Raw genomic sequence first — 13140 nt, 5'->3', positions numbered from 1 at the left:
CTGTGCTGAATAGACAGTGGACATCCATCTTGATAAATGATGCAACGTCATGAAGACGTGCGCATGTCAAAAAGGTGTTCTAACTGAATGTATTGTACATAATCTATACAGACAATCAGAATATATCACATCACGCAAAATTGTGCCCAGAGATCATCAATCGGAATGGCAAAAAAAGTTTCCAGGTAAACCTAGCGACTGTGAGTTTGGTCTGCTAAAAATTAGTCCTTTACCCGTCAAGCAAATACAGCATACTTTGACATTTACTGTCATTAATCACTGGCAGAATAATGTCGTCTACCAAGGTTATGCCTAATATACAATTAATGTTTCTGTGTTCTCCCTAACTTGTTAGCTTGCAAGATAGATTGCAACAACAAAGTTAGGCCTACTAATAATCCAGTTACTTATGACATATTTTCCATGTCTGTTTTTCATTAATGTGTCTGATAAAACAGTTCAAATAGATAACTCTGCGGTAGGCTGCTTAGATCATTAAGACTTTAAGGATATAAACAAATCCTTCAACACGTGCTATGCTTAAATCTATTGAGGCATATCTTACCGCTCTCCTTTGAGACGGTCTTCGTCTTTAAGAAGAACCACGAGCTGCTTGCTCTTCTCCCTTACGTTGATGCCCTGGTCCTTACCATCTCTGTCAATGTACTGGAAGTCTTTTAAAGTTTGGATGGCAAAGATGTTCTCCTTGCATTGCAACGCCACTCGCTCCGAGCCGGTCTTGATAAGGTAGTCAAGCAGGGTGAGGGCTTTGTAAACATGACGCCAGTTCTTGCCATGGTCATTGAGCCGTCTCCAGATCATACTCATGATCTCACTAAAGGCCACCACATTGTAAGTTAAGTCGGCGATTTCAGACATGAGTGAAGATGAGGGCCCCCAGGGGTCATTGGATGTGGCCTCTCTGACTTTCTTTTCTGCATCAGAGTAGTTGTTCACCATATTCTTCATTTGGCGACGGATCGTGGAGCTTGGCATTGTGGCGATGAGATGGGACACCAAGAGGATAAACACAATTTGAACTCTCTGAAGGATAGGAGCGTTCAAAAGATTTGCGTATCAAGGAAACAGGTGCGTTATCTTTAACGTAGGAGTGTTCTGTATGAAGTCTCCTTGTCGAAAAAAAGTTTGAGCTGGACGAGAGTTTATGAGGCTTCTTCAGGCCAGTGCAGTGTTCCTGAGTCCTCCAGAACAATGTCTGTTAAAACCATCTCCAGACACAAAGTGCCGACAGGACTTGCAACCGTTCCATTACCTAGGATGTACAAAATAAAAGTTAATGAAATACAGGTGACAGATGCCATGTTATAGTGACGCATGAAAAATCCATCACAACTTGTCAACTTTTCTTGGCTTAATTAGAAGCATATGTTCAACATAAAAATCATTAAAGACCATGTGAAATGAAAATCATGAGGATGGCATGTGATCTGATTTTTGCAACTGATTAAAAACCCAATACTATTCAAAAACACTGCCTTACTAAAACTGACCTACATGTTAATTTTTAAATGTCGATTCTCCTATAAGCAGACTCGATATGATAAAGTGTGTTAAGAATGATGTGAAAGATTATGGTCAAGAAAATCAAGTCTGGAAATTGTTCATTTAAAGGTAAACAAACAATTAACAAAATTTAATTAAGGCTTAGAAATCCAGAACGTTTTTTAGGCCAAGTCCATCACTTTAAAAGCTGTTAGTGTCAACAACAAAGTGAATGCTAGTGTTTCTGAATAGACACCATTTCTATTGTACATCCCAAGAGAGGAGTTGTGGACATGTCCTATTCAGCAATATCATATTGTGCAACAAGCATGTACCAGCATGCCCCACAACTAAGTGATGGTGCAAACAGTGTAGGTGGGGATTGTACAGAGTTGTACATTTCATCTGCAAAGACACTACGTGAATGTTTCATTGTGAGGGTTGCTTCCGGCCAACCCATGCCATGGAGGGACAGCTGGAGAGGAAACTAGGATGAGTGAGGGTGCTTTAGGAATAGGAAAACAACTTGGCACATCCCGTAAATTCACTTAATGCCAGTGAAATGTGATTCCTGTGTAGCATGCCCCCCTGCCACCCCACAAACTTTCCCTCATCACCCTGCATCCCCATGAATACGACTGAGGCCTAATTACACATCTGCTGCAAGAATCACCTATTCATTCACTGCAGACAGGGGGAAGAGAAGAGAGTCTGTCTTGTCCATTCGTAACCCCCACTATTACCCCCACCCCAAATACACAAATCTGCATGTGTACACACACACAACGAAACTCGCACCACAAGACCCCTTTCCTTAAGCCCTTTTGTGCTGAGTTCACTTGAGGCACAAGTCTGTGCTAATAAGTGTGAATATAGCAATAGAGGGTAATCAAAATAAAAGACGAAATTACATCCATTTTCCGTCACGCTTATCCTCAATAGAGTCGCGGGCATGCTGGAGCTTATCCCAGCTATTTTCAGGTGAGAGGCAGGGTACACCCTGAGCTGGTTGGCAGCCAATTGGAAGCTACATATAAACAGACATGCACAAATATGGGAAATTTCAAGTTTTCAATCAACCAACAACGTACGTTTTTTGGATCTGGGAGGAAACCCGAATACCCGATGAAAACCCACGCAGGCACGGGGAGAACATGCAAACTTCAAACAGGCAGGGCCGGAATTTGAACCGTCTGGTTTTTGTCCTTAGAACTGTGAGGTAGAGGTGCTAATCAGTCAGTCACCGCACCACCCAGTCATCCTCCTGCCATTAAAATAATAGTATGGCCATAAACCAACAGCAGGTTGCAGTTGAAGAGGAAGACACACACTCATGTTCTCACACCCTTTAAAGACATTGCTTCCCTTGCCCATTTGGCCCTGTTTTGCAAACACTGATTTGAAGTGTTTAGTTTTACATTATAGTGGACTAAATATAAGGTCAGGCAAAAAAGTAATACATAGTATACATTTTTCTTTGTCTGCACACCATCACAGCAGCAGCTGTATCAAACAAGCATACATTTACAAAGACTTGCCTCTGGACATTCTGGCGGTCAGACCTTCAGCAATGGTGGAACCAAGATAGTTAGGCTGCATTGAACAAACAAATAAGGTAAAGATAAACACGGGCTCAAGCATGCCCACGATCCGAGTGAGGTTAAACGGAAATGGATGGATGGATGGATGGATGGATGGATGGATGGATGGATGGATGGATGGATGGATGGATGGATGGATGGATGGATGAAAATCAAACAGTGCATTTGAATTGTGGTTCAACAGATTAAAAATAAAAATCTTTAAACTGACCTAGGGAAGAAAAAAAACGATGCCCTTAACTTAATATTTAGTTGCACAACCTTTGGAGGAAAACACTGCAATCAAACGAGTTTCGTAACATTCAGTGAAACTTCTGCACCTCTCAGGAGGAACTGTGGCTCGCTCTTCATGAGATAAGTTCTCCAGCTGTCTCATGTTTGAAAGGTGCGTTCTCCAGATAGCATATTTCAGATCATTACAGAAATGTTCAATAGGATTTGGATCGGAGCGCATAGAAGACACTTTTGAACAGTCCACTGATAGTCCTCGATAGTCTCGAGATTTCATTGTACCCTGCACAGATTCAAGACCCCTGTGCTAAAATGTACAGAAGCTGTCCCAGAACATAACAGAGCCTGCATGTTTCACAGTGGGTGTTCTCTTTGTAGTATGCTTCATTTTCCCGTCTGTGAACATGGAGCTGATGTCCCTTGCTTAAAATTTCTAGTTTTGTCTCATCTGTCCATAGGACATTCTCATAGAAGCTTTGTGGCTTGTCAACATCCACTTTGGTAAATTACAGTCTTGCTTTTTCTTATGATTGAATGATTTTACAATTCTTGATCATCTCCCATGACTTTGCATCAAACGACAGACAGTGTGATTTCATTTTACTTTAAAAAAAAAAAAAAGTAAACATTAACTGACTGGCTAAACAAACCCACTAATGGGGATGCCCCAATGGATAGGTTTCCAATAACGTCACCACAGTCCCAGGATTCCCTTTTTCTACGTCATAACTCTTAGACCAGGGCTCAGCAACCTTTTTGAGGCTGAGGACTACTTCCTGAGCACCGATCGTCTGAAGGGCTACATGACATGTTTGCGGCAAATTTCAGACTCAGTTCATTCCACGTACATAAAATATTTTTGTTTGAATTTATTGTAGTAAACGGCATTACAGGTATTTTACATTTTTAATTAAATAAGCAAGTCAGATTCAGAATTTAAAGCAAATATTGGTAACAATTTGTGGCCTATGGTATTTTTACAACATACCTCGCGGGCGCCTTACACAGTCCTCGCAGGCTACCATTCGCCCGTGGGCACCGCGTTGGTGACCCCTGTCTTAGACCAATCAGATAAATTAACGATGGAAAAAAACTTCACGCTTCACCTATCACCTGTATTCTCTGACCTCTATGACACACAAGTTAGCGGCCGTCGCAAGGCATGACGGGTCATTGGAAACCTATCAATACCACTGGTGCAGGAGTACATGTACCAGTACTTATATTTGCAAACTACATGACACAAAGTACTGATACTTGATATGTCTTGCAATTGTAATGTTTTATTCTAATGAAATATTGTTGGGAAACAAATCGAAACCATTCATGAGCAAGGCATAAGTTTCAGTCAAATGTAACTTTTATGACTACCTTGTCATTCCAGACATTAACATTTTGCATCTGAATTATGTATTTTTAAAACCAACAGTTTTGCCACAACTTTCACTTAAATGTAGCTTACAACACTGTATTAGCATGACAAGTGAAGTTATACTTTATCGCAACATCCCTTGCTTCGCTTTGCCGAGCAAGCTGGGCCTGTCTTGCAATGCAGACGGAGATTAAAAAAATGTATGCATGCCAGATTCCCTGCCACCAGACAGAGAGCAGAGTTCTTCATCCATTTTCCAGGGTGACCGAAAATTATGTTTTAGGGGAGCAATTGTTCTCATTTTGGTTTACCTTAAAGTATCTCCACGCAGCTGGCATGGCTCTTAACTCCACATGACTGGGAGGTATATGTCAGCCTGGTAAAGTAATATCGGTGTCATAGTATCAGAGCATTTTATTCAAGTGCAAGTATAAATTCAGTAAAGTCCAGTGCCTACCCCAGTGATAAAATTGGTGGGTTGCTTTTCAATCCAGGTATATTGAGGGTTTTTTCCAATTTATTTTACCACTAGTGATTAAAGTGATAACTGTAATAATTTTGGTCACCAAAATTGCGATAGGAAATTTTCACATCATTTCCTCCGTAATCCATATATACCAAAACTATGGCACAAACCATAATTATTTTGCTCAATAACCCTCATGTGAAAACAGGAGTTCAGAACAGTGTCCCAAAAGATTTTTTTTTTAACTTGATGGACAAGCAATTCCTCCATAATCAAACAAGAACATTTATTCTAATGCCCATCCCGAGTAATCACTCAATAAATCAGTATGGAAGAGAATAATATTTTATTAATCCCACTTTTTTTAATTTGTTATAGTTATGTTTGTAAAAACGACAACAATTTAAATCCAAACAATGAAAGATCTCTCACCAATGTCCTTTTACAAAAATGTATTATTTCTTAATATATTGATGAATTAAAACTTTTTTGAAACTCTCAAAGCTTTATCCTGTTATGGCTCACCACACCGAAAACAGGTGTACCTTGACAGGGCCGCAAAGCACATTGGTGGAAAGCTAAGGTCTGTAGATAAGGAGAATACCTGTCTGTACATCTCCGATGAAACTGACTGAATTATTGCTTTTGCTGACAGAGTACAAAATTGAAGACACAGACATACAACGATTATCATTTACAATGATGGGATTGAAATATTACCTGTCAACCACTAATCAGTGCAGTGATGTTACAATATAGCAAGCTTTGGGTCATAGACATTCCGCAGTGTAGTATGATCATTAATAAAGAAAAAGGGAAGCCTCTACGATTAGTAATAGTCAATGGTAGTTACGAAATAGCCCAATAGGTTCAGATTTGACGCTCTCTAGCCTCTGCCATGCCATGCAAGAGATGACCACTACCGTCATCATCCTCCCAACCCTTTGTAACACATAAACGCCGACTCAGTCCACAGCCAGAACACTACTTTCTCTGATAAAAACTATTTTATATTCAACACTCGAAGGCACAACATGGACTCTTGTATGCTTATATATAATTTTAGCGAGGAAACCCAGCTACACAGCGCCCTGGCTGCGTAGTGCTAAATGACACAAAACTGCAACAAAGGCCAGGGCAAAGAAGATATGGACTCATTTAATATTAGAAACTGTACGGATCTACAGGAAACAATAAAAACGCGACGCTGTTAAATAAATAGGACAAATCACGGAGTTTCCTTGAACTGGTGTTCCTGATCTTTGACAAACATTGACGTAGCGAGTTGACTCACACGCACTCGTTGTGTTTTCCGATAGCGAGTTTTGAGGTGACTACAACTAAAACATCATGTAGAAAATTTCAAAGTTTTTGAAATCTCAGTCGAAACAGCCTAGAGCCTAACTTACGGTTAGGCTAACGTTAGCAAGACGCCAGTAAACTTGTGCGTAAACTTGTTCGAGGTAACTTTTTTCGCAATGTAGTCCTACGGAAAATCAACGTTGATTCACTTTTTTCCTCACCTCTGTAAACCACAGGGTGGAACCAAGTGATATTTTATTCACGCCAAGTTTGGGAACACTTGGGACGAAAAAAAAAAGTTGGGAGCAAAGCTAGCCACCCGCACGGCTTCGCTCTCTTTATGGTCGATTTAACAACGTCAAATGTACCCAAGTAAGCCTCTCATCGCACTGCTTGCTTTATGTTTTCTAAAATAAGACCGTTAATACATTCCAGTGGATGCATAAACTGTAATAAATCAGTAAACTAGCATGCTAAGCTATGTAGCAAATCTTCCGATAGGTGAGACGGGTGCTCGGTGGAGACATCGCCACTGAAAACTGGATTAAAGGACTCTGGAAAACATCTAAATGATTCCTCTACGTTTAAAGCCAGGCGGTATCTTACCGTAGATATCGAACTGGACCAGATTTAAAAGAGAGTCCAGGGCTATAAACCCTTCAATGTATTCCCTAATTCGAGTGGTAACATAAGAAAAAAAAATCAAACAAACGAAAAAAATCACAATAATGTACTTATTGCAGCGTTCAAAGAGCTTGTTGCGCCTCCGCCTAGCTAAAGTATTGCTAATGCTAACGTCAGGCTAAAGGTTTCCCCTCCTCCAGAACATGGCGGGCGGTGTAGGAGGGGGAGAGCCGGGGATGGGTGTGACCGACGCGGCCTGACTCACACACAAAGACCTTCCTCCCTTCCTTGCAAAGCATGTCACTCAGCAAGCCTTCAAAACATTTCACGACACGAGCAGGGGCAGCTTGTTTAAAGAGGACAAACACACACAATCACGGTAACCGTCATCATTGTTCTTCACAGTACATTCTCTACGTTTCTATAAAAAAAACTCAATTATTGACAGGAGTTGGAAGCAACAAAGTTCAAATATTTTTTTATTGTACGTACCTAAATAGATTATTCTGTTATCCTTGAATTTTTTGGTTTGTTTGTTTTAATTTTGGATCATTATACAGTCAGAGGACGATTTTGGCATTAAAATTTTAACTGTTTTTATTTTCTACATTTTATTTTTTATATAATTTATTTTAAAGTATTTCAAATGTAGTATGGTATAACTATAACTAGATTAACAGAGTTGCAAAAATTAACATTCATATTTATATTAAAGTCTCAGTAGTCAAGATCAAAATCAACTTAAGCCTGATTACAAAAAAAGAAAGACAAGAAAAAGTTATATTCACCCATCCATTTTTGTTTGTTTTTGTTTTTTGTACTGTACTGCTTGTCTTCACAGGGATTGCAGGTGAACTGGAGACTATTCCTATTTACGTGAGGCACACCCAGAACTGGTCACCAGCCAATCTCAGGGCAAACATGGAAATAGTTACACCTATGGAAAAAATTAACATCTTCGTTTAACCTAAAATGCATGTTTTTTTTTTTTTTTTAAAAGGTTGGAGGAAGACAAAACGCGGGCAAGCAAAAGGAGAACATGTAAACCCCACAAAGGAAGCATGGATCTTAGATTTCCACACCAAACCTGAGTCAAAACCCTGAGGTGAATGTATGAAGCCCTCTGTCACTTCATGCCACCAATTTTATAGTAGAAATACATACAAATGTAAAAAAAAATAATAATAAAAAAATGGAGAACTTATATTAGATCTCACCATGGTCAGAGCATTTAGCTCAATGATGTCATTTGTCTGAGTCATGCAGCTCACTGTTCAATGTTCAACTTTAGTTTTCCTTCCTCAAGCTGGATAAAAAAAAAAAAGATTTTACTAAGTGGATGTTGACAGACAACTTTAAGCCATGAATAATATTCAAATATGTGATAAAATGTGTTATAAATTTAAAAAAAAGTAGGTAAGCATTTTTTTTCAGTTATATTTTTATTTGGTTATTACCAGAAGGGTTGCGTCAGGAAGGGCATCCGGCGTAAAAATTGTGCCAAACATATATGTGCGTTCATCTGAGATGACACGCTGTGGGGACCCCGAAAGGGACAAGCCGAAAGAAACTTACTTTTTACCAGCTAATATAGCATTTTTTGCCATAAGAAAGCGATGGGACTATATTTTTGTTATTTTGACAACATAAAAGCACAAGGCAACAATATCCATTAGTCCTACTTTTATGAGCCATTTTTAATTGTTTTTTTTTTGTTTGTTTTTTTACTAAAGTATCTGTACTTTTCCTGAAGTACAAAGTGTGCGTGCTTTTACCTGCACCATTGTTGCTGTGACATACAGTACTTCCTGGTCTGCTTTGTTTAACCCGTTTAGTCGCTATAGTTGTGACGAAAAAACAATTCTATCATTTTCCTCATGTAGGTTCCGAATACTGCGGAGCATCAACAACTATGAAATCAACCAATAATCTGCCAATGTCAGGAATTTCCAAGGCAGTCAGTGCGTGTTACAGGTGTGACGGTGTGAGCTTGGAAAACATTGCAGGGCAGCATTCCATCCCTCGGTGTTTTTTCCTCTGCATGTGTCTGATCATGTCTCAGCGTCAGGGTCATGTTTGTCACGTTTCAGGAACAGAAATCATAGTATACAGATTTTAAACCAAGTTCTATGAACAGAGATGGGTGAAAAACTTGGCTCAGACATTAATAGAGACCTTTATGCACGGGAGGTTGAAAATAAAATAAAATAAAAATCTTAAAATACAGTTGAAGCATTGTTAGTCACATTACATTTATTTTTCCTTTCGGATTTCAGTGTATGTTGACATCATTTGTCTTTTACGAGCTCGCATTTGGTGCTATGAAAGAATGTAGTTATGAATGTGTGTACGGGGACAAATTGAAAGCAACCCTGCTTTTGTATTCATTTTCGTCTTAAACACGAATAAACACTATAGCTGGTTATTCTGATGTACGGTAATTGGAAACAAACACTTCATATCCAACATTTGCTTTCCACAAATCTTAATATCTAGCTCTGAAATACTCTTGGACTTGGGCTATGATCCCACTACCAAGATATGGTAAAGAAACGCCTTTATTATACAAGGAGTATATATATGAATATATAATTCAAAAGACAGATATTGGACTTATTAACCCAGAAACAGTTTATTAATTTATTTGTTTGTTTGTTCGTTCGTTCCTGGAACTGCGTGTGCCATTACGCACCTCCAGTTTCAGCCAATAGAGGTCAGGCGTGTTATAATTTTGAATGAAAATAACGTGCAGGAGGGTTAATAATGAGTGTAATGAAAAGCCTGCAAGAATGTCGGCGGTTCGGTGCGAAAATAAACACAAAAGTCAGATTTAAACTATGTGTTCTCGCATTCGTAATATAGTGCAATCGAATGAGAGCATATAGTGCAACATTACAAAGGTTTCATTTTTATTCAACCTACCTTATGTCACGTGCTATCTTCATGGCATCACTTGTTCAGTTGAATTAGACCAAAGAAGAAAATATATCAACAAGAACACCTACAAGGCTTTAAATGCTGCAAATCACAATGTCAAATCATCACAAACAGAAATGTGATTTACTAAATATCACAGTAGGAGAGCAGATTAAGAATGTGTTTGTGTTTTTGGACCTTGAAAACTTCCTCCCATTTTCACCCTTTCAGCACCCTGTGAAAGACTTCCCACAGCTGACTCAAAGCAAACAGCTGCTGTCGGATATCCTGGCCGCATTGTCCTTTTCTCTACTTTTCGACACAAACATGGGGTACATAAATCTACATTTTGGCAATTAACTGCTGGGGCCATTTCAAAGTTTAAATAAAATATTAATAATAATAAATTTCTTGGGAAACCATCATGGAATGGGAATTCAGTAGAACTTTAAACAAAATGTGGCCAGAAGGTGAAATAATTAAATATTTGTTGGGGTCAATAATTGCATAACTCTTACCAAATCCCATGAATCTACTTTTTGTAGGATTTTCTACTAAATTCTTGTGGCATAACATTGAATAAAAACAGATGCACACAACATCTAATAAAGATTTCCTGTTGGCTTCAAGTTGATATACTTGACACTGGATGTTGTGCACTGTCCTCTCATCAATAATGAAAATTTTTGACTCATGTCTCGCTGAGTCATGATTGAGTAGTGTGTCATTTTCAAGTGATTAATAAACAGATAAAAAAAGACTTCTCTCTTTTATGACCATGTTTAATTTAAGACTAGCGCAAAAGCCATTGAAATATCTTTTACTCAATTATTATTGACACACCAGGATGTACTTTAGTTTCTGTTGTATGTAGAAAATAGCACGTTCTCACCAGCATTTAATGGGAAATCATAAATACCATTATGATGCATTGTCCAGCATCATGCGCTATTTTTGAGGCAGCTTCATTATAGTCCACATACATAGCAGATGTGACAAAATACAACAGACTTTGCAGGTATAGCATTTTTTTTTTTTTTTTTTGCTCATAATTTTGGTGAAGGGGCTTGGTGACATCACAGCCACCTTTGGTGTGTTGCCACAAGACTCTGCATTATTTTGGAATATGTCTTCCGATGCTGCTTCAAATGACAATTTAATTATCTGGCCCAAATATTCGTGAGTATTCGTTGCATTGCTTTGGGATCTTGAGAATGTCCCTTCAAATATTTAAAGAGCACTTTCTTAACAACTCCAGGGGTCTTCACGCAAGAATGAATTCAGCCCTGAAAATGACGCAAGCTTAGATCAACCATCAGCCCACTCAACCTGTGCCTGATGCTGGATTCACACATGCATACAAACAGTGCATCTCACTCAGTGACAGTGTGGCAGACACATTGCTGGCTCTCTGCCATCATGAAATATTCAGCGCAATTCATTCTATTCTATGTGTCATGTAGCATATATTGCAAATAAATCTATAAAAACATTTAGAGGACCTAGCAACCACAAAAGTGAAGGAGAACGGCTCGTTTTAAGGTGCCGTGGACATCTGCATCAAACAGTTAGGTTGACCGCGGGAGATGTGCTGTTTTAGCATTAAAAACAGGAAAAATGTTAAGCGAAAACCATTTACGTAAGATGGTTACCTGGTTCAACTCGTAAAACCCCCAGTGGGAGATACCAAGTAATCCATCCATTCTCTTTGACACTTATCCTCACGAGGGTCGCGGGGAGTGCTGGAGACTATCCCAGCTGTCAACGGGCAGGAGACGGGGTACACTCTGAACTTGTTGCCACCCAAACGCAGGGCACAAAGAGACAAACAGCCACATTCGCAAGGGCAATTTAGAGTGTCCAATTAATTTTGCATGCACTCACAATCTCACCTACGGAGAATTTAGGGTGTCCAATTAATGTTTCATGTTTTTGGAATGTGGGAGGAAACCGCAGTGCCCAGAGAAAACCCACGCAGGCACGGGGTGAACATGCAAACTCCACCCAGGCGGGTCCGGGATTGAACCCAGGACCTCAGAACTGCGAGGCCAACGCTTTACCAGCTGCTCCACCGTGCCGCCCATTCCAAAATCCTGCACGTTAAATTAAAGACACTAAATTGTCTTCAGTTGTAAATGTGAACGTGAATGATTGTTTGTCTGTATGTGCCCTATAATTGATAGTCCAGGGTTCAAAATCAGATGGAATAAACTCTCACAGAATGCTAATTAGGATGAGCACTAAAGAAAATGGATGTAGGAATTTTGATCTCATCCTGTCACTCAGTGAATTTGTTTATTGTTATTATACACAATATTCACCTCTTTCATTATTCTGCAAATGCCGAAGCCACGGTAAGTCCACTCTCATTTTTCAGGTCAGCCAGGTTTGCGAGAAAGGAAAGCCCATAACTCTCACTTTGTAAATAAATAACTTACAATCATTTATATTCGGTGAAGTTGCGGCCGACTTGCATGCAGAACCACTGAACGTTTAATCTAGCACGGCGGATCTATCTGTCTGCCAGGTGCTCACTGAGAAATCGCTTAACAGCAAAACACCTATTTGGCATCTTTGTGAAAAAGTAATCACCACCATCAGCATCTAGTTGTGGAAGCAACCAGTTGATACGAAACTCAGGGTAACTTTGACCAGTAACAGTCCATCCCTTAAAAAAAGAAAAGGGCTTAAACTATGTTACTGTGTTAAAGCGTAGACATATTATATGTAAACATAAAAACAAAATACAATATTTTGGAGAAGTAATCTATGGAGTAGGTCCTCCATCTTCATCAATATATTTGCACTGGTTTAGATATCATGTTGATATGAAATCGGGAAGTGTCTTTGAACACCCGTTTAATCATTTTCCAGAACAGGGTTCCTCAAATTAGATAGTCAAGGCAAAATTGTCGGTGTAGAAACTCACAAAGCTGGGGTCAAGGCAACTTGGGTCTTCTTGTTGAAACTCAACAAAGAAGTCGAGTTCCCTTAAATAAATCTTTCTGGATACTCAAGCCCCAATGTTGTTTTTCTGTACCGCAGACAAATACTTTGCATAACTAATGACAGGGACCGACCCAGATTTTGTAAAATCGTGGAATGACAGAAGTCTAGAAGGACAG

The 13140-nt window shown here is 39.2% G+C and overlaps 1 protein-coding gene and 1 long non-coding RNA gene across 7 annotated transcripts in view; one reads left to right on the top strand and one right to left on the bottom strand.

Moving 5' to 3' along the window:
• The window catches only part of epn2 (epsin 2), an 84657-nt gene that overhangs the window by 13466 nt on the left and 58051 nt on the right, over nt 1-13140 (bottom strand). For 2 of the 6 annotated variants that reach the window (XR_009798755.1, XM_061845769.1), the window contains exons 1-2: nt 7082-7389; nt 566-1273 (exon numbers count right to left, since the gene is read on the bottom strand). Coding sequence is in view for 5 of the 6 variants with exons in the window: in XM_061845769.1 (XP_061701753.1) it covers nt 566-996 (431 nt within the window). In the remaining variant the exon portion in view is untranslated. Of the gene's footprint in view, nt 1-565; nt 1274-7081; nt 7393-13140 lie in introns of those variants that run through there. The other 4 variants (XM_061845765.1, XM_061845767.1, XM_061845768.1 and 1 more) reach the window with 3 other exon arrangements.
• On the top strand, nt 7342-10371 carry LOC133514246 (uncharacterized). The gene is made up of 3 exons (XR_009798756.1): nt 7342-7478; nt 7941-8204; nt 10247-10371. It is a non-coding gene; the product is annotated as an uncharacterized LOC133514246 (long non-coding RNA).

This window comes from Syngnathoides biaculeatus, chromosome 16, assembly GCF_019802595.1.
Source record: "Syngnathoides biaculeatus isolate LvHL_M chromosome 16, ASM1980259v1, whole genome shotgun sequence".
Classification (NCBI taxonomy): domain Eukaryota; kingdom Metazoa; phylum Chordata; class Actinopteri; order Syngnathiformes; family Syngnathidae; genus Syngnathoides; species Syngnathoides biaculeatus.
Note: the sequence above shows the minus strand (reverse complement) of the source record. Positions and strands in the feature narration are given on the sequence as shown.